This window comes from Lynx canadensis, chromosome D3, assembly GCF_007474595.2.
Source record: "Lynx canadensis isolate LIC74 chromosome D3, mLynCan4.pri.v2, whole genome shotgun sequence".
Taxonomy (NCBI): Eukaryota; Metazoa; Chordata; class Mammalia; order Carnivora; family Felidae; genus Lynx; species Lynx canadensis.
Window position 1 is genome coordinate 74440756 of NC_044314.2, and position 20865 is coordinate 74461620.

The following is a 20865-nucleotide window of genomic DNA, read 5'->3' on the forward strand; positions in this document are numbered from 1 at the left end:
CTCACACCAGGGGTGAGTCTGGGACACATGAAGCATAGGAGAGCTCTCAGTTTCCAGGGGTTTTCTAGCAGGTCCCCTTTCTGGACCCCTCTCAGGTGCCAGCAGAGGTCCGGCTCCAATTCTGACTTAAGTGTGGAGACATCACAGGCTTGGGCTGCTTGCTGCCTGGCAGGATCTCTGCACAGCCCCCAGGGCACCTAGTAATCATGACTGCTTGCTTTCAGCTGGACCCCCAGGCCCTGCAGGACAGAGACTGGCAGCGGATTGTCATCGCCATGAACGGGGTATGTTGGCACCTACTTTTCCCAGAAGATTAGCGTGGCCCCCATTCCTTCCAAAACAGTCCGAAGGAGGCTAAGCCTGAGCTAGTGTGTGAGGTGGGGCATGGCTGCAGGAGGCAGAGGTGCTGCAAAGCAGAGTCACTATGAACGTTTGGTGGCTGGTGTCGTAGTCACCAGCCAGGCACTGAGCCTCCCTCCCCAAACAGTGATCCAGTGGTACCACCAAGTTAGGCAGGGCCTCGACCCTGGGGTCTGCCTGTAGAAATGGAGACCCCTGATTAGTTTTCAGTGCCCCAGAAGGATTTAAATCTTTAAAAAAGAAAGAAAAAAGAAACAAAACAATTACCTACCAGGAGAGGTCTGGGCATATATGACAAAATGTTACATTTGATAGATAATTCATGGCTTTTTGTTATGTTACTTTCTATGCTTTTCCTCTTGTTAACTATTAAGAAAGAAAGAGAAGCAGTGGGGATTAGGGTGGGGAGGAGTGTCCTGCAAGAGCCAGTCTTTAAATCACCCTGACTGTTCCTGGCCCTTGCTGAGTTGGGCCAGGGGGCTGCCCTGTGCTGGGATCTTAGCCCGCTTGCCTGGGGAGGGGGATGATTTGCCAAGCCCCCAGGGCCTCTGGGAACTCAGACTGTGAGTCTCAGAAGGGTTAGAGGGCTGTGCTCCCTGCCTCCCCCTGCAGATTGAAGTGAAACTCTCCATCAAGTTCACCAGCAGGGAGTTCAGCTTGAAGAGAATGCCTTCCCGAAAACAGACAGGTGTCTTCGGAGTCAAGATTGCCGTGGTCACCAAGTGAGTGGAGAGGGGTGAGGGCTCATGCATCTCTCATCCTCAGGCACAGAGGGCACCCCGTCCCACCCCCGCCGAGCAGGTGTTTCTGAAGGAAAGAGCAGGCAAGGGTCTCCACTCTCTGCGTGGTCCTCTGAGCACAGGATGCCTCTCAGGCCAATGGAGCACTCAGTGTGCTTAGCTGCCTCCTGTGTTTACCTAGAAACTTGTCCTCATCAGTTCAGGAATGTCCTCGCCCCCTCATGCAGGCCGGTGGGCTGGCTCCCACACTACCACTGGAGCAGCACAGAGTCAGGGTCTTCTTCCCTGGCTCTGAATTTGTCACAGTCAGGGTTCCTGTGGCAACCCCAGCCCCTGGGGCACAGGTCACTTGTGAGGAGAAGTTTGTATGCTGGTTTGAAAGCAATTCTCAGGGACACGGGCCTCTTCCTCCCAGAATCCATTCACTTCCCCTGTTTGGAATCCAGCCGGGCCCCTGACCTCAAAGGCCAGAGCCTGCGTCACATGTCCCCCGGACACCTAATTGTATCCAAACACCACTCCCTGCCCCCAGCTGCACCCCAGCCTTCCCCACAGCTCTCTGGGTGGACCTGGGCTTGAGCAGAGAGGACTGTGTCAGTAGTTACCCCAAATACGCACCGCTAACGGGGGTGGCTTGGGAAGGAACTTTGCTGAGCTCCTGAATCCAGTTGCTAAACTAGTCTAAAGCTGACCCTCCAAACAGCACATCTCCTATTTTTAGGGTACTCCTACTCTGGGAATTGGGTGTTGTTAAGATGTGAGCAAAAAGTGTTTAGAACCACAGGATTCTGAGTGCTGAGGTTAGGCAGCCCTGTGGGGTTGTTCATCCAGCAATCCAGCAGGTGTTGGAGTGCTGCTATGTACAGGGCTCACCTCTTGCTCAGGCCTGGAGGGGTCAGGGTTCACTTCTCACATAGCAGTCTTGGCAGAGCCAAGACTGGGTCAAGGACTCTGCAGCCACCTATTAACCCGATGCCTGGAATCTTTTAACTGACTTCCTATGGCTGATAACACCTAGGAAAGCCTCCTGACCTTCCCTAAAGATCACATATAACTCACAGGTCATCTGACTACCTTAGAAAGACCCTAATAAGATCTAAACAATGGTAATCATGAACTCTGAGAGCAAAGGGAAGGCATGCAGGAGGGTCTGTGTACGCCCACACCCGGGGGCCTTCATCACCCCCATCTCTAGGCGTCCAGGTGTGCAGACAGTTGATGGGCCCAGCCCCGTGGCCCGAGCCAGGGGCTGCCAGGCACTGAAGGTGCTTCCCCTCACCCTGCAGGAGAGAGAGGTCCAAGGTGCCCTACATCGTGCGCCAGTGCGTGGAGGAGATCGAGCGGCGGGGCATGGAGGAAGTAGGCATCTACCGTGTGTCTGGAGTGGCCACAGACATCCAGGCGCTGAAGGCGGCCTTTGACGTCAGTGAGTGTCGGCCCCACGCGGTGCAGGATGGGGTGTGGGCGTGGTGACCTTGCACCCTCCATGGTCAAGGCTCCTGCTGAGTATATTAGGCTTCGTACATTTTCTTCACTTCTTGTCTGATTTTTCCAGTGAAAAGAAGAGGGAGGGGTGAGAGGAGGTTCCGCAGAAGCCCGTTCTCCTGTCTGAGCAACATGTGCATGGCTCTCGTGGAGTTGGCCCAGGGGCTTATGTGGGGCCGCCCCACCTCCCACTGGGGCTTGGCCTGCTTCACAGGGTAGAAAAGAGGTGCCGACCAAAGCTTTGGAGTCAGTGTGGCCTGACTCCTAAGGTGGTGGAACTACCTCAATCCCCAGATGAGGACACTGAGACCCCAGAGGCTCCCCAGAGTAGAAGGTGGCAGAGCCAGGACATCGTGCCTGGATACTCTTCCCTCCCTGGTTTGTGACACAGAGGGCCAGTGGCCACCTGAGGCCAGAGGGAAGGCACTGGTTTAAACTGTAGAGTGGCACAAATAATCCCAGTATCAGAAGATGCCTGCCGTCAGGTAGTTGCTGCAGAGCGTAGCCACCCAACTCCTGCCCGGGCACCGTGTCTGCGATACCTCCATTGGCCTGACAGCCTCTCGTGGTGGCTCTGCTGCCAGGCCGCCCCTTGCCCAGCAAGGGAGGGGTCGGGAGGACGCCTTCTCTGCCAGAACCGCTGGCATACTTGGAAGAAGACACAACCTGCTCAAAGGAGGAACCCCAAAAACCGTCCTCCTGCTATGGGCTGACTTGCCTGAGGCAGGGAGAGCGTAACCCTACTTGGTCTCCGTGAGTAGGTAGGTCGTGCTTCATCTCCACGCTCCTTCCAGATAACAAGGATGTGTCCGTGATGATGAGTGAGATGGACGTGAACGCCATTGCCGGAACGCTGAAGCTGTACTTCCGTGAGTTGCCGGAGCCCCTCTTCACCGACGAGTTCTACCCCAACTTCGCCGAAGGCATCGGTGAGCATGGGAGGTCTCCCCAGCCCCTCCTGTCCAGTGGTACTCTGAGGTGGGAGAGATGTCAACAGCAAGGTGAGGGTGAGCTGCGCCCCCTCCACCATGGTCCACCTTTGAGCCCAAACTTCACGGTGGCAGCGGACCAAGAACCTAGCTGGTCCTAAAAGGCCTCTGCCTATCCTCAAAGGGCCTCCTGCTGTCCCCGTCCCTCCAAGGAGCCCAAGAGGGTGAAAGGGCTGGTACCACTGCGGCACACCGGAGTATGGGGTCCTGGAGGCTCCTTCCTCCTCACTGCAGTGCCCCTCTGCTCCTCTAACCCCAGCTCCTGGTCCTGTCACATTGGGCTTCAAGCCCAACCTGACCCTAGGTCCTCCTGGAGGGTGGTGTCCGAAGTGGGGGTGTGGGGGGACAAGGCAACTGCAGCTTCCACACCCAGCCTCCAGGGCCATTCATTCAGCAGAGGACCCCCAGGGTACGCAGGGTGATGAGGGAACTTCCAGGGCCTTGAAACCTTCCTGCCCTCACTCTTCCTGCTTCAGTCCATGCTCAGCTTCTCATGCCTTGGGCTCTTCTGAGCAGAAGGTGGGAATGGCCAGGTCGGCTGGGAGGGCAGTGATGCCTGCCACCTCCTGGCACTGGATCCTCACTGGGGGCCAGTGCTATGTGGGCCAGGACAATGATGGGCCTGGACTGCCCTGAGAGCCCCAGGAGGGGCCTTCAACTTGGTCATGACCCTGAGAATAACCCCCCTCCCAACCCCCTGCAGCTCTTTCAGACCCCGTTGCAAAGGAGAGCTGCATGCTTAATTTGCTGCTGTCGCTCCCAGAGGCCAACCTCCTGACCTTCCTCTTCCTTCTGGACCACCTGAAAAGGTAACCCCAGCTCTTCCTCAGGGGCCCCCAGGCAGCAAGGCACATTCTCTTGTGGCCCACTGGCTCCTAGGCCCTAGTCACACTTCATGGCTCCTAGGGCCCTCTCCCCCCACCCCTGTCTGTGGTTACTCATCCGTTCTGGGTATTGCTCCATGGCCTTAAGGAAAGAGTGAAGCGCTTCAGCCATGGCCCGTGGTGTGCCTGGGCTTCCTCCCCGCTCCAGATCATGGCCCACAGCTGGCCCAGCCACCTGCCAGCCCCAGGTGCTCTTTGTCCTAGGCCCCTCCAACCCAGAAGAACCGGGGTGCAGTCTGCTTCCAGCACATCCAGGGGTGGGGTGTCTGTGTTGTGGAGCCAACCCAAGGCAGAAAGGGGTGGCTCCCATTCTCACATTCCCTGAGCCACCCTCCAGAGTGGTCTGGCCCCTCCACCTCACCTCCATCCTGAAGGCCATGTCTTAACAGCACCCTCTGCTTTGGCCCTCTGCAGGGTGGCAGAGAAGGAGACGGTGAACAAGATGTCCCTGCACAACCTTGCCACAGTCTTCGGCCCCACGCTGCTCCGGCCATCAGAGAAGGAGAGCAAGCTCCCTGCCAACCCCAGCCAGCCCATATCCATGACCGACAGCTGGTCCCTGGAAGTCATGTCCCAGGTATGAGCAGAAACAGGCTCCAGCTCACGCCGCCTGATCTCAGAGGTGGCCTCTGCCTGGCCCACCCAGGGTCCTATGGGTTATTCCCATCCAAGGTGTACAGGGGGAGGGGTCCAAGGTGCTGAGAGAGGCACTTGCCTGAGGCCGTGTGGCTGGGAGGGAAAGGGAGGACCCAGGCCACTGTCCTTCTTTCTGTTCCTTACTGGGGCTTCTCAGGGCCTGTCTGATATTTTCAGGGGCCTTCAGATCTCTTGGCGGGAGGGGCTCGTGTCGCCAGCACACTCTGCAGCTGTGAGCACCCCTCTGAGCCACTTTCCTCTTTCCTCCTCCCTGCTCTGCCCCGGCAGGTCCAGGTGCTGCTGTACTTCCTGCAGCTGGAGGCCATCCCTGCCCCAGACAGCAAGAGACAGAGCATCCTATTCTCCACTGAAGTCTAAAGGGTCAATTCCATCTCTGAGAGGCCAGCAGAACGGCCTGGAAACCTCCTGGAAAAACGGGCTATCCACAGAGTGGGAACCGAATCTTCTTGAGGAGTAATTAGGCCACCCCGCCCCCAAGGGCTGGACTACCCTTGTCTAGGGACTGCCTAGAGACAACTACCCAAGGCAAAAGGCTAAGTGGCCTGGGCAGTTCTGGACCCCGCCCCCCCGGCCCTTGGGCCTGTGAGCTTGCAAGGAGCCTCAGACTGTGGTTTTCCATGCTGCCACCAGAGGGTGCCCCAAGCCAGCATGCCTCAGCGCGCAGCAGGCCTGGCCGTGGGACCAGGTGAAGGGAGTGGTTTCTACGAACTTACCAGAGTTTAAGAGATTTCTACTGGAACGCTTGTCAAGATGCACCCTCTCCAGGGAGAAGGGAACGTGACCAGATTCCCTCACTATCGTGTCTTGAATAAACACCGATGCTGCTTCATACCGTGGGGGCCACAGCCCTGTCCCTGTGTGGGTGGGGGCTTTTCAGTTTCCCTGACTTAGAAATTTAACTCTGTTTGTGTAACAGAGTTTGAAAAGCTAAGTCAACACTGTGTAGCGTTTGACCCCTTTCGCCTCCTTCCTTCTCCTTCTTTCTAGAAGGAACTCTGTCCAGAAATGGGTCTTCCTATTCTGTCCTGTTGCGTTGTTTTTGCTGTTCATGTGCCCCTCAGAAGGCAGCTCCCCGTGGGGCCTTGTAACGCCTGTCTGTCTGTCCAGGACCGACACCAGGGGGAGGGAGGCCCAGGCTGCGCACTTTATGGCTTCTTCTCCAGGTATAGTGACCCTGTCCACTGCCTGTTGGGCACAAGCTCTCCTCTTTGGCTTAAAAAGGCCTCAGTCTTTCTGGCTTCCTCCAGCCTGTCGCCCCCTCTGCCCACACCCTCCCTCCCCCTGATCATCCCCCGACATCAGTCACTTCATTCTCTTGCTCTCTGCTGAACAAACTCAGTAAACTTTTGTAAAAGTTTCCTCTCGGCAGCAACAGCTTGCTGACAGCTCGTTTTAAACTTTGATCCGAATAGCCTTTTGATACTTGAATATTTTTAAGTTTTCTACATAGTTTCTAATTTTTTTCCTAACAGATTCAGATAACTAATACGATATTAGAATGTACTCCATGGACAATTCGTGTCCCAGCGGCATTTTGTCTTCCTCTACACGCCAACTCTGTTTTTGTCAGGGGCCGGTTCTGAAGTCTCCTGAGCATCAGGAATGTGGGGGGAGGGGTTGGTTAGGAGCAGGGGGCTGTTCCACTGGCCAGTCTCAGGGTGGGGCGCTCCTGTCCCGGAGCAGGTAGAAGGACAGGGACTGGCAGCTACCTCCCCTCCCTGCTCTCCAGATACCGGTACAGAAGCCAGGACATTCCTGGTAACCCTCCTGGCCATCCAGCTTGTAGAAAAGAGAACGAGGGAGGCCGCTAAGTCTTTTGAAGAAATAGATCTATAAACAATTGCATCTTTTTTTTTTTTTTTTTTTTTAAAGAGAGGGGTTAGGGCAAGGAGAAAAACCTTGAGAAGCCAAGTTTCCATGCTGGTCTTGCAAGAAAAGAGAATATAGTGAAGCAGAGGAGGAAAGCAATAGTGTGACTCAGGAAAAGGTGTTTGCTTGTCACATGATTACACCAGTAACGGTGGCAATGTCCCATGATCCCTCCCATGTCCTGGGTGGCAGGGGTGGGGGTGGGAGGGCTCGCCTGACACGTCAATAGGCAGCTCTTGCCCAAACTCGCAGCACATGGGGGGACATGTGCTCTCCAGCCTCCCCTCTGCTTGTGGACCTGCACAAGCAGGGGTGGGGGTGGGGAAGGGCAGCAGAAAACAAAGTCTCTTAAAGGTTTTATGTCCACATACTATATTTATTTCTTTGTACTTTTTCCTTGTGAGGAGAGCAGACCCACCATTTTAAAGGAGTGTGGCTCTCCTGGGGGTAGAGGCAGGGAGCAGGGTCCTCTGCCCTCTGCACATTTCTGGACTCACTGGGTTTCTTAGGCCTCCAGCTCTGGGCCGCCTCTGGCCTGGCTTCCCAGCCCCATCCATCTTAGCATCCCTCCAGCCCTGCAAGGGGAACACACTCTGCTTAGAAAAGCTACACCCAGCACTCGTTTCTGTTCCCCTGGTGTCATGATTTGCATCTGTCGCATTGAAACTGGAAAGCAATATATCAGTGTCTGTGCCAATTTTCGTTCCCTCCCCCTACCTCCTCCCCCTTCTTACTTTTTATTTATATAGAATGTGTGCTGTTTGATGACAGAATGACCACTCTTCCTTGTGTAGCTCTAAAAGCGCTCCTTCGCCAGGTCACAGTGGCAGTGGTCACTGGCCACCTCTGTCGCCCTGTCTCACACACGGGCCTGGGGGTTGGTAAAGCGAGCATAGGGCAAATAGAGTCCTAAAGCCCAGACATGACCTTCCACGAGGCACGGCTGCTGGACTCTGCAGCAGACGAGAAGCCTGGAGCAGGGAGCTTGATCCGGCCCCCGAATCTGGAGCAGGGAGCTTGGCTGTCTCTGCAGCTGCATTTCTGCTTTGGGCCCAGCCATCCCTATACCACCGTGGGGGAAGGGACTGCTGACACTTTCATTAAAGTTACCTGAGACTACTTGTGTCAGTGGTGATTGCTCCATTCAGAAGGAAAAAACACGATCGGAACCTTTGGGAGGGTCCCCGAGCTGCTGGGTGGGAGCTGGGGGTGGGCAGCAGAGCTGGAAGCAGCGGCAGGTGATGTAGAGGGCCCGGGTGCCCCGGAGGCCACCTAGGAGGGCAGCGCACACCACAGTGAAGAAGCCAGACCCAGGGGGGTCTACGCACCACAGGCGGGCACCGCAGGCAGTGTTGGGACGTGAAGCAGCAGAGCAGGAGCTTGGAGCCCTCTGGTTTAGGGCGGTGGGGGTACCGGCCATGCCAAGCCCAGAGGCAGGGAGGACTCCAGCCCCCCACAGCCTGGCCCTGCACCGGTCCCTTGGTCTCTGTGGTTTCTGCTGACACCAAGGTTTGGTGGTCCTGCCAGGTCTGGCCTTCCTGCTGCCTGCAGGCATGGGTCTCTCTGAGCTGCCACCAGCCTTGCCCTCAGGAAAAGTCTGTCCAGCTTACAGGGAAGTTGTGCCCAGGGCGGAGACCGGTGTAGGACTTGGGGGAAGCTGGGTCACACTCATTTGCCACCCCCCTGCGTCTCACCCCGAGACTCTCCTAAGGGTAAGGCTCACCTCGGAGACTGCAAGTGGCCAGTGAAGGCCTTCCTCAGACCCCCAGGGAGGAAGGTCTCCTCGTCGGCTGCCTGGTCAGCTTCCGAGGGTGGGGGCAGTGTGGTGTGTGGTCATCTGCCTGCCCTATGATTCTCCCTCCGCTGGCCTCCCAACACTGCTGCCTATGGGGCATCACTGCGGCCATTTCACTGGCCTGTGGTGACCCAGAGGAGGTCACACCGAGAGTGCGACAGGATGCCCTGGGATGAGCCTCCCCCCTCAGAATCTCCAAAGGCATCAGAGCCCCCTCCCACAGCACCCCTCCAGCATCCCCTCCCACAATATCCCCCCACAAGTCGTCCTCACGCAGTGTCCCCTCCTCTCACAGGTATAAGAGTTGACATTGGGTTTTGCCTGCATGGTGTAGATCACCTACACCATGTCATCTGTCTACTCTGACATCTACTGATGAAGAACAGGCTCCCACTGGCCCTTGTCCGAGTATTCGACCCCTAAAAGGCTACAGTTAGTTTTCTCTGTCCCTACAGTGGTGGTCCTGTTTGAAAACCAATAACAAAATGTTTTATTTTTTTAAGTTTATTTTTGAGAGAGAGAGAGAGTGTATGCACAAGCAGGGGAGGGACAGAGAGGGAAGAGAGAGAATCTCAAGTAGGCCCCACACTGTCAGTGCAGAGGCTGACATGGGGCTTGAACCAACAAACTGTGAGACCATGACCTGAGCCGAAACCAGGAGTCAGATGCTTACCAGACTGAGCCACCCAGATGCCTTGCAATGTTTTAAAGCCCTACCATATCACTCCTACTAGGAGTTGATTTTTCGGGCAAGAGCTGACTAGCCAAGTTCCTAAGAGCAGGCTCCATGTCCAGCCAAGTCCAAGCCAGTGATCCCAAATCTGAGATCTTCCACCTCAAAGGGCCCTCAGAGGCCTCTTAGTCCAATCCCTTTGCTTGATAGATGGGGACACTGAGGCACGCAAGGCCGGGGGTGGGGGGTGGGCACCAAGTCCTCCCCACCCAGGTTCCCAGAGCCAGTAGATGAGCAGAGGCTAGGATCTCTGTGTTCTGCTGGCTCCCCAAGCTAGCTCCCTTTCTGCAGGAAAGGGCAGAGCCAGGCCTTGACCACCAGCCTTTGCCTAGATTTGGCAAGGCTCGTGAGGGCACACAGGCTGAGGCCTCCAGGTAGCCCACATGTACACACCCTGGGCAAATAAAAGAAGACAAAGTTTTGTGTAGAAATCTCACCAAAACTTCTATACTTGCCCCTCAAAAAAAATGCATCAATTGCATTAAAAGGAAACATTTCCACGAACTAACGATGGACTATCACAAATAGCTCTGGAAAGATAAACAGAAAAAGTGAGGGGGTGACAGACCCAGCTCTTGAAGAGGCCCAAATGGCCTCCTGGAGAAGCTGCCATGGGTCAGCAAGCAGCAGCAGGCTGAGGGGCATGCCAGGATGAGGAGGGACTGTCAGGCCTGAGGGAAGGGGTGTTGGAACTCAATGTAACTGGAGTGGAGGAGAGCAATGGGTCAGCTGCCAGGCGCAGCCCTGTGTCTCTGTCACCCCAATACTTGTAGCCCAGAAAGGCCAACCAGGGCCATGACAAAGAGGCACCCACGTAAACGGTTTCTGGGAAGACAGGGCCCCCTTGCACCTCTCAGATGTGTTGAGATCAGAAAGGAAACCAGCTGCTTTGGGGGACCTAAGCTGCTCATCTGTGCACTCCCAAACAAGACGCATTGAGCACCCTGGGCCAGGCAGCCGACTGGACATCACATGGCCATGTGTCCAGAGAAGGGCCTTCTAGGGGCCTCTCCGGCCAGTTCAGCTAGAACACTGAAGGCAGTCCACACACCAACTACTTTTCCATTCTCCTGTGGGTGGAATTGGGCAGGGCCTGACCAGAAACTCTTCCTTACGTTTTTCAGTCACTCTGTTGCAACCTGAGCCTGGCAGCCGGGGGTGTGTAAGTTCAAATGGGATGCTGGACAAAGAAGGGGCCTTAGGAATGGGGCCTAAACAAGTCTGGGTACCTAAGCAAGTTCAGGTCCCAAAGTAGCTGCAGGCTGAGTAGCCACAGAAGCAGAGATGCCAGGATGGTGGCCACCCCGGCCCCAGGAACTCCCCAGGGGTGAAGAGCTTGAGTGACCAGGACAGATGGACCTCCCAAACCCGTGGCATGGCCCCCAATGGCCAGCAGGGAAATTCCAGCCCCATCCACTGGGAAGCAGATTCTGCAGATGCTCATTTAAATACAGCTATCATTTAAATTACATGAAGGGGTGGTGTTGACAGACCCCCCCTCAGGATTTGCTGTCTCAACTCTGGGAGGTGAGCCCCACCTCCCAGCTGCAGGGGAAAATGGGCCAGAAGGAGAGAAAAACAATGGACAGAGGGGAATAGCTGCTGTCTCTTCTATTTTTTGGAGACAGTATTTACAATGTTGGGGAGTGGCGAGCAGTCGTTTGGAACAAGCCAAGACATCTATGACCTTTGTTTGTGTGCTCCATTAGGTAAACACTTCTGGGCTGCATTTCCCAACTGGGGCCCTTTCACCTGGTGATCACCAAGAAACAACTCTCGGGGCTCCTGGACAATGAGCAGTGACTGCAGGAGCCCTAACCACCCCTGCAGACTGGTCTCCAGCCTCTGAGCTTCGGCCCACCCAGGCCACCTCCTGCCAGACCTGCCTCCTACTGATGCCATGCTGGGGTGCTGGAGTGCAGCAAAAATCCCTCTTCTGCCTGGTTGGCATTACCTACCCCCTTCCCACACTCTTCATGGCTGACCTAGAGTTTTCCAGACTCCACTATGCCATGGCTGTTATGAACTGAACTGTGTTCCCCGGAAATTCATATGTTAAAGTCCTAACCCCCAATGTGACTATATTCAGAAGCCCTTAGAGAGGTAACTAAGGTTAATACAATGACCTTTGGCCTTTGGCCCTTTGAACTCCTGGAAGTGGAACCAAGCTGGGAACCTAAGTTCTCCCTATACTCCTCCATGGGGGGGCCAGGATGACCACACAGAGGGAAGGGGGTGTCATTCACCTGCCCTGTCTAGGCCACATCAGTGAACCTCACAGACAAACATATTTTGTGGCCTCCTCTTCTGCTTATAGTCAATGCAAATCTTTTTTAATTCACAGTCACCCTGTGGCTCCTATGAGTGACCTAACCATAGCCACCACCCAGGCATGGCATGTACAGGGTCATCCCAAGCTGAGGCCCACATGCTTGCTTGTTTCAATGTGAGGGTCCCCAGACAATGGTGATCTTTAGGGGCCCAAAACCCCTATGCAGCTACCCCCATCCCCTCAGCTACTCAGCCTCGAGACCCCTCCCCTAGAGTTCTGAGGTCCCAACTCAGGGTCAAGGCCTGTGCTTCCTACTTCCCAGGCCAAGTGGATGGGTGAGAAATTGTAGCACCTGACAGGCAGGTCAAGGCTGAACCCCAAATGTGGTAGGGGAGGGGAGGCCTCAGGGTACTGAGGATTTCCTAAGCCCCAGTGGAGTAAAAGCTAACTGGGAAACAAGGCTGGGATACTGGACAGACTGGCATGCACTGCCAGGAGGTACACACTGTGGCCTTTTGCCTCGGTAATGTATGACTGCTGCTCTCAAGGTGCTTAGAACTTAAGCCACATGCCTGTCCTGGCTGGACCATGTGGTCCCTAAAGCCAGCTCATGGCCATCATTGTCTCTGATTCTCCTTATGAGAGTATTCCCATGTTCAGACAATACCAGGCCTCTGAAAGAGGAAGTGGCTCTTCCATCATCCCTGTAATGGGTGAATTGTGCTCCCCCCCCCCCTCAAGATATGTCCAACTGGAAACTTGTAATGTGATATTATTTGGCATAAGGGTCATTTCAGATATCATTGAGGTAAGGATCTCTAGATGAGATCCTCGAAGATTAGGGTGTGCCCTAAAGCCAATGACAATCATCCTTACACGAGACAGAAAAAGAGAAGACAGACACGCAGGGAAAACACCACATGGATTGAAGGCCAAGATTCGCTAGATACATCTATAAGCTGATGGTTGTTGGCAGCCACCAGAAGCCAGGAGAGAGGCATGGACAGGGATTCTCCCTCCAAAAATCCAGAAAGAAACATCCCCTGTTCCCACCTGCATTTGGGACTTCAGCTTCCAGAACTGGGAAAGAACCCACTGCGGTTGTGTTAAGCCCCCTTGTGTAATGCCATCTCCAGAAACTAATACCGTCATCCTGCTAGTAAGTCCAACACTGTGGCCAGACCCTGGCTTTCCAGCTTCCTCGCCTGTTCTCCCACCTCCAAATGCGCTCCTGCTCAGAACAGAAATGGATTGTCCCTCCTTTGTCCTAGGGCCAGAGACTGAAAGGCTGGGGTGGGGTCCCTGGAGACAGACACGGGGATCATCACACACAACCCAGCCTGAGAGCTTTGGCTACTGTCCTCGGGCCCTTTTCCCACCACAGCCCTGCCTACAAAAGACCCTGAGAGGGGCACCTGGGTGGCTCAGTCAGTTAAGTGTCAGACTCGTGATTTCGGCTCAGGTCATGATGTCACAGTCTGTGAGTTCGATCCCTGTGTCAGACTCTGTGATGGCAGTGCAGAGCCTGCTTGAGATTCTCTCTCTCTGCCTCTCCCCCTCTCATGCTCTCTTTCTCTCTTTCTCTCTCTCTCTCTCTCTCTCTCTCTCTCTCTCTCCCTCTCAAAATAAATAAATAAATAAATAAATAAATAAATAAACAAATAAACTTAAAAGAGAGAGAGAAAGAGAAACCCTGAGAAAGTAGACGGCTCTTTCCTGGCCTGTCTTCTCAGGCAGCTCAACCTATAGACCCCCTGTGCCCCACCTCTGCAGAGAATCCTGTAGAGGCCGCTTTTAGGCAACAGGCTTGAGCAATGGAAACTTAAGCAAGGCAAAAGGGCCCACAGTGACCACTGGGCTGAATGCAAACAGGCTCATTAAGCCGCCTGCCTCAAAATGGCCATAAGCCCTCACTGACCAATGGGCTACTTACAACCAGTCACAGTTACCAAAAAAGGGGAAATTCCATCCGTTCCCATGCCTCCTCACTCCACCCTGTAACTATAGTCTCCCCCACCACCACCCTGTGGCAGACAGTCTCTCCTTTGCTGTCCTGCCCACTGCTCCCTAGTCCTTCTATCTCCTGTGTTCTGCCTTGGGTGAATTCTTTTTCCACCCGCTACTGAACTCCGCAATCAGGATGCCCCACATATCTCAACACTGCTGCCCATAAACACACTCAGTTCACTTCTAGCTCGCAGAAAGCAGGAGAGAAAGAAGAAACAGTCCTTTCTTGACACTCCCCCTGCCCAGGTACAACCACACCCTCCTTCTCCTTCCCCATCGAGCTCCCAGGAAGGGCTGCCTGCCCTTGCAGTCTCGCCCCTCAGTGCCACTTCCTTTGTGTCCAGGTCAGTCTGGCTCTGCCTGGAAGCCAAAGGCTGTTCCTGCCCCGACAGCCTCTGACATGGCTACCTGTCCCTCCTGCCGATCCCCTCCTCCCCTGGCTTCTGTGACAGGTGTGTCCTGCTAACCAGTTTGAAATTAATTCCCCAGGGCAGTTTCATGTTTTCTCAGCAGGCGTGTCTTTCCTCCAGATATTTCTAGAGCTTTTCTGAATTGCCTTCAGGTTTTCCTGCGAAAACAGTGCTTTGGGTTCCAAACAGGATAATGATACACTGTTATGTCCCTCTCTTTTTACCCATTTTCTTAAAATTTCCCCAGAGTGAAATTTACCCTCAAAGGGTGAATTTTTCCAAAAATCCTAAACATGATTCTCAGAGATGTGGGCGTGTTGGGAGGCTCGGGTTGTGTGCAAAATTCCCAGGAGGCTCCTTTGCAAGGTGTGGGGCAACACCAGCTGGGGGTGCAGCCCCAGGATTTAGAAGCCAAGACTTGTGGCACCTCTTGGATGATTAATTTATCTTACTGAAGCTCACTTTCCTCACCTGGAAAATAAGGATAAATAAGGATTCAGTTAGACACTGACACTAGGAAGACCGATGACCATTACTTACACCTTAGGCACCCAGGGGCGCCTGGGTGGCTCAGTTGATTGAGAGTCCAACTTCAGCTCAGGTCATGATCTCATGGTTCTTGAGTTCCAGCCCCGCATTGGCCTCTCTGCTGACAGCTCTGAGCCTGGAGCCTGCTTCGGATTCTGTGTCTCCCTCTCTCTCTGCCCCTCCCTCACTCACGCTCTATCTCTCTTTCTCTCAAAAACTAAATATTTAAAATGTTTTTCTTTAATTAAAAAAATAAACCCTGGGCATTTTACATTAGAGTCCCTTTTTCCAGCTCATCACTGCTGTCCCCATATTCCCATCAAGATGTGCATTTGTTTCCCAGAGGTCCCCAGTGCTGGGTAGTTGAATCAGGAAGCTGGACAAGGGTTATTGCTTTCTGTGGATGGGAACTTGGACACTGAGAGACAAGAGGAACCATGTCATGAGCCCTTACCACATGCCAAGCCCTGTCCTTGGGATGTTTACAGTCTCCATGTCAGCAGACACTAAATGCATCATTACCATTTATTAGCCATGTGATTTCCATGTGCCAAAGACTTCGAAGAGAAGTGTGGTGTGCAGGGGGCATGAAATAGTGTGGGGTCCTGTTATTTAGTCCCCCCAGCACCCCAACTGGCAGGGGAGTATTGCCATTGTTCACAGAACTGGAGGCATAGAGAGGTTGAGGAATATGCTTGAGGTCACAGAGCCAGTGGCTGTCTGAGCCAGGGTTTGAGCTCAAGTCTGGGACCCCCAGAAATGCTCACAGGCCTCAGTTTCCCTGACTGTGTCATAAGAGGGTCTGATTATGTCTGATCTCTGTAGGCCATAAGGTGGCCACAAGGTGGATGCCTTGTATCCTTCTGGGTCACCTGCAGGCCAGCTGGGCATTGCAAGGAGGTTTTGGGGTTTCAGGCTGTGGTCGCCAGTACATGGGTCCCTCCTGGAGTGAGCAGCATAGATGTGGAAGGCCAACAGCCCATCTCTGCTTGCAGACACATCATTGCTCAGCTGACAGTTGCATATTTCCTGGGACCCAGAGCTTCCCTGGCTCTGAGGGATGCATGTCAAGAATCTCAAACTCCACGTCCTGGCACTCAAAGCTGATGGCTTGCTAACTGTTGGGAACAGTTGTTTTCCGATTACAACTTGGCCTACTGCCGATGCTGTTTGATTCCTCCAGCTGTGGTGCAGATGAAGCAGCTGGGCCTGAGTGGGGCAGTCAGTGATTGCGGTGGGCATCAGGGTGAGCTGAGTGGGTCAGTGGGAAAACAGCAGCACTGAGCTCAAAGGGGTTCCAGGCTGCAGGGCTCAGCACACCTTAGTGGTGATGAGACCCTAGCATGGTAGGGCCAGCAGGGTCTGACCCAAGGGGCGCTCTCAGCTCACGAATGAATCATCACAGTGTCCCAAACCCTGCCACTTGGTGGCCATAGCCAGATGGAGGTTGGGCCCTGGGAGGGGCTCACACACTGATAGATGACCTCCTGCACAGGCAGTGAGCCACATGCTTCCCCAGGTCCTCTCTTGCTCCAGGCCAGCAGCTGCAACAAATGCCTGTTCTTTCCTCCCCTTTGGTTCTGGGGAGCCAAGCAGGATGAGCAAGGACAAAGGATGGAGTATGGATGACGTTGATGGGACCACACAGATGCCAGCACTGAGGTCCAGCCACAGACTGGAGTGAAGTCCAGATGGTTCTGTGTGCCCCACCCTCAGATTTGTCTCCTTCTCTCCCACCCTGTCACTAGCCCAGACCTCCCAGACTCCCCAACCCCCAGAACCATGAGCAGGCCCCCGACTGTGAGGGTTGCCCTCCTGATCCTGTGCATGCCAGGAGGCCAGTCCTCCAAAGGCAATCTTGCAGTACATCACTTCCATGTCCCAAAGGTGCAGTTACTAGTTGCTGTCCACACTATTGAACCCAAGTTCTAAGGCCTGGTGGGGAAGACTCTCTGCTCTGCCCCTACCCCCACCTCTGCATGGACAGCCATGCTGCCTGCTGCCCTGTTCCTTGTTTTTGCCGATGCCTGTTTGCCTTCAGTTCCTTGCTCTTTCTTTCTCCTGCTGTCCTCTATCCGGGATGTGCCCTCTCTTTATGGAAATGCTGCTCAAATACCACTGATTCCTCCAGGACACCTTAGCAACTGCTTACCTGATTTAGGACCAGTTTACACTGCTGCCTGGGCCAGAGAAGGTTCTTAGAGGCTAGATAACTGGTCAAAGCCATCTCTGCCCCAGCCCCAGCCCCAGGCACAGGGTCTGGTTCCACAGGCCTGGTTGCTGCTCAGGAAATGTCAGCAGCCTCCTGCTTGGTCAAAAATGGCTCTTTTGCTTTGGAATTTCAATGGGAGAACATCTATTTCAGTAGTTTTGGCTCATTAAAAGTACTTTGCTAGATCCTGGATATTCCTAGGAACTTTGTTTCTAGTGTTAGAGGATAAAATTTAAAATTAAATTTAAAAATGAAAAAAAAAAAGTAAAATCATGACCCTTATGTGGATATAAAATAAACACGTACCAAGTAACAATTTGTTAATTAAACAAGTTGCCAGTAAGATGTTACTATCAGGGGGCACCTGGGTTGCTCAGTGAGTTGTATCCAGCTCTTAATTTCGGCTCAGGGTCGTGAGATCAAGCCTATTTCTGGCAGTGCTGAGCCCGCTTGGGATGGTCTCTCTCTCTCTCTCTCTCTCTGTCTCTCTGCCCCTCCCCTGCTCTCTCTCTCTCTCTCAAAATAAATACACTTTAAGAAAAAAAAAAGAGGGGCGCCTGGGTGGCTCAGTCGGTTGGGCGGCCGACTTCGGCTCAGGTCATGATCTCACGGTCCGTGAGTTCGAGCCCCATGTAGGGCTCTGTGCTGACAGTTCAGAGCCAGGAGCCTGTTTCGGATTCTGTGTTTCCCTCTCTCTCTGACCCTCCCCCAGTTCATGCTCTGTCTCTCTCGGTCTCAAAAATAAATAAACGTTGGGGCGCCTGGGTGGCGCAGTCGGTTAAGCGTCCGACTTCAGCCAGGTCACGATCACGCGGTCCGTGAGTTCGAGCCCCGCGTCGCGCTCTGGGCTGATGGCTCAGAGCCTGGAGCCTGTTTCCGATTCTGTGTCTCCCTCTCTCTCTGCCCCTCCCCCGTTCATGCTCTGTCTCTCTCTGTCCCAAAAATAAATGTTGGAAAAAAAAAATTAAAAAAAAAAAATAAATAAACGTTAACAAACAAAAAAAAAAGATGCTACTATCAGTTCAAAGTAGAATCCAAAGGTCAGACACATTTATAGATCAGAAATATTGAAATAAACTTGCAAATGGAGGCAAAACTGACTTTTCCACTGTGGGGGAGGGTTATCCTTAGATAAGATCCATTTGCATTGCTATCAGTTTTCTACAATTTGCAGAGTTGTAAAAGAGCTCAAAGATAATAGAAGGCTCAGAGCCCCCACAAAATCAGAACCAGACAACCTAGAAGGATATGTTCCAAGGATGCATAACTTTCCATTGGAGAATCCAGGAATCTTTTTTGCTTTATGCAATTTTCCATCCACTAACAGCTCACAGCTGAAGACAACCCAAATGTCCATCAGTAGGAAAATGGATCTAGTATGGTATGGTAAATTCATACAATGGAACACTATACAGTAACCAAATAGATATTACTTTTGCATGCCACAGGTACATGCAACAAAATTGATTAATCTCATAGGCCTAATGTTGAGTGAAAGGAGGCAGAAGAATAGAAAATAAATAATAGTGGGGCACCTGAGTGGCTCAGTTGGTTGAGTGTCTGACTTCGGCTCAAGTCATGATCTTATGATTCGTGGGTTCGAGCCCTGTGTCGGGCTCTATGCTGACAGCTCAGAGCCTGGAGCCTGCTTCCGATTCTGTGTCTCCCTCTCTGCCCCTCCCCCCACTCATACTCTGTCTCTCTTAAAAATAAACATTAAAAATAAAAAATAACAATAAAAAAAGAAAATAAATAATAGTATTTATAAAGAAAAGAATAAAGGTTTCCCCTGTAATCTGAAAGCAGAATGTTTCTATGAAATCTTTCCTTCTTTCTCTCCCTCCCTTTTTCTTTCAATTTGAGAGAAACTGATGCAGATGGGGAGCACAACTGACTTGTGGACAGACATAAGAAATCTTTTGGGGATGATGGAAATGTTTTTAAACTGGATTATAGTCATATTTACACAACTTTATAAATTTACTAAACAGCACTGAATTGTACGTAAGATGAAATAAAATTTAAAAGGAACAAAAATCAAACCAAACCCGAATTAGAGAGAGAAAAGGGTCATCTGTATATATTGGACATGTCCTTCACCATCAGTCTTCACAGGTACTTGTAAAGATAGGACAGTGAGGTGAAAGCCCATTCTAGTAACTGTGTCCTGAGTCTCCAGGATTGAGGTGATGGTCGGGAAAAAATCCTGAAAATGTGGATAGAAGTCCGTCTGCAGATCTCGTGCCAACTGTACAGCCAAACCCAAAAGGGGCTGATGAGCAAAACTGTTCTTGGTTTGCAGGTGAGTCTTCAAACTCTGAACTATCTCATTTTGATGATAGACCAACTGATTGAAGGACTGGCACTTGTCAATAACTTCTTTGTAAAATTTGCCAAAGTGTTCTGTAAGGTTCAGTTCTCTCCATTTCAGCAGACCCTCAAAAAAGTAGGTTTCGACTTCCTCATCATAGCTTGCAGTTCTATCAATCTGGTGAATAATATCAATATTCACATTCCCCAATTGTTCAGCAAATGTAAGAAACCTGTATGTATTCTCCATCTTGTGGGAAACAGGTTTTGTCTTCATGGCTGCAGAGACACAGGGGCCTGTGAGGACCTAGGTAAGGGTCTAAAGGATGGAACCGACGGTACAGAGGTAAACTTGCTCACCTGGGTTTTTTTTTTTTTAATGTTTACTTATTTTTGAGAGAGAGAGAGAGAGAGCACAAGCAGGGGAGGGGCAGAGAAACAGGGGGACAGAGGATCCAAAGTGGGCTCTGTGCTGACAGCAGAGAGCCCTATGTGGGGCTCGAACTGGCAAACCATGAGACCATGACCTGAGGCAAAGTTGGGCGCTTAACTGACTGAGCCACCCAGGTGCCCTAGAACATATCTATTTATTTTTTATATTTGTTTATATTCATGAAGTATCTCTAGAAGGATATCCAGAAACTGAATATAAGTAGGTGCATTTGGGAAGAGGAACCATAGGAGTGGATGTCTTCTGAAATTGAAATTCTGAAATAAAATTAAAACAAATAACCATAAGGGAATTATATGAATAACTTTATGCCAATGGTTTTTGAAAACATCAATAAAACAGCCACTTTCCTACAAAAATATGACTTATCAAAGATGACAAAGAAAGAAGTAGAAATTCTGTCTGGGGGTGCCTGGCTGGCTCAGTCTGTAGAGCACGCAACTCTTGATCTGAGTAGTGAGTTCAAGCCCCATGTTGGGCATAGAGCCTACATTAAAAAAAATTGTCTAGGGGCGCCTGGGTGGCGCAGTCGGTTAAGCGTCCGACTTCAGCCAGGTCACGATCTCGCGGTCCGTGAGTTCGAGCCCCGCGTCAGGCTCTGGGCTGATGGCTCGGAGCCTGGAGTCTGTTTCCGATTCTGTGTCTCCCTCTCTCTCTGCCCCTCCCCTGTTCATGCTCTGTCTCTCTCTGTCCCAAAAATAAATAAATGTTGAAAAAAAAAATTAAAAAAAAAATTGTCTAAATATACAACCATTAAAGAAATGGAATGCTTAGTTTAAAATCAGCATCCTATCCCCCGAAAAGTCTCACAACAAACAAAACCAAAGAAAAATACCAGGCCTGGATAATTTTATAGGCAACCTCAGCAAACATTGCAAAGAACAGAAACATCCTCTTATACATAATCTTCCAGATAAAGAAGAAAACAGCAGTCCCCTCAACTCATTATGACTTTATTATAAATTAAATCCCAAACCAGACATGGACAGTACAAGAAAGCAAAAGTAGGGGTATCGGGCAGCTCAGTGGGTTGGGCGTAGGTCTCTTGATTTCAGCTCCCAGGGTCGTAGGATCGAGCCCGTGTTGGGCTCTATGCTGAGCATGGACCCTGCTTAAGATTCTCTCTCCCTCGGCCCCTCTCTCCCGCTGGTGCTCTTTCTCCA

General features: G+C 52.1%; 1 protein-coding gene across 2 annotated transcripts in view; it reads left to right on the top strand.

Annotated features, from left to right (window-relative positions):
* BCR (BCR activator of RhoGEF and GTPase) overlaps positions 1 to 8103 on the top strand; it is a 129387-nt gene extending 121284 nt beyond the window's left edge. For both annotated transcript variants that reach the window (XM_030335669.1, XM_030335668.1), the window contains 7 exons: positions 225 to 284; positions 973 to 1082; positions 2387 to 2526; positions 3380 to 3514; positions 4278 to 4383; positions 4873 to 5035; positions 5383 to 8103. In XM_030335669.1, the coding sequence (XP_030191529.1) occupies positions 225 to 284; positions 973 to 1082; positions 2387 to 2526; positions 3380 to 3514; positions 4278 to 4383; positions 4873 to 5035; positions 5383 to 5472 (804 nt within the window). In that variant the 3' untranslated portion in view covers positions 5473 to 8103. The remainder of the gene's footprint in view (positions 1 to 224; positions 285 to 972; positions 1083 to 2386; positions 2527 to 3379; positions 3515 to 4277; positions 4384 to 4872; positions 5036 to 5382) is intronic.
* The last annotated feature ends 12762 nt before the right edge of the window (positions 8104 to 20865 follow it).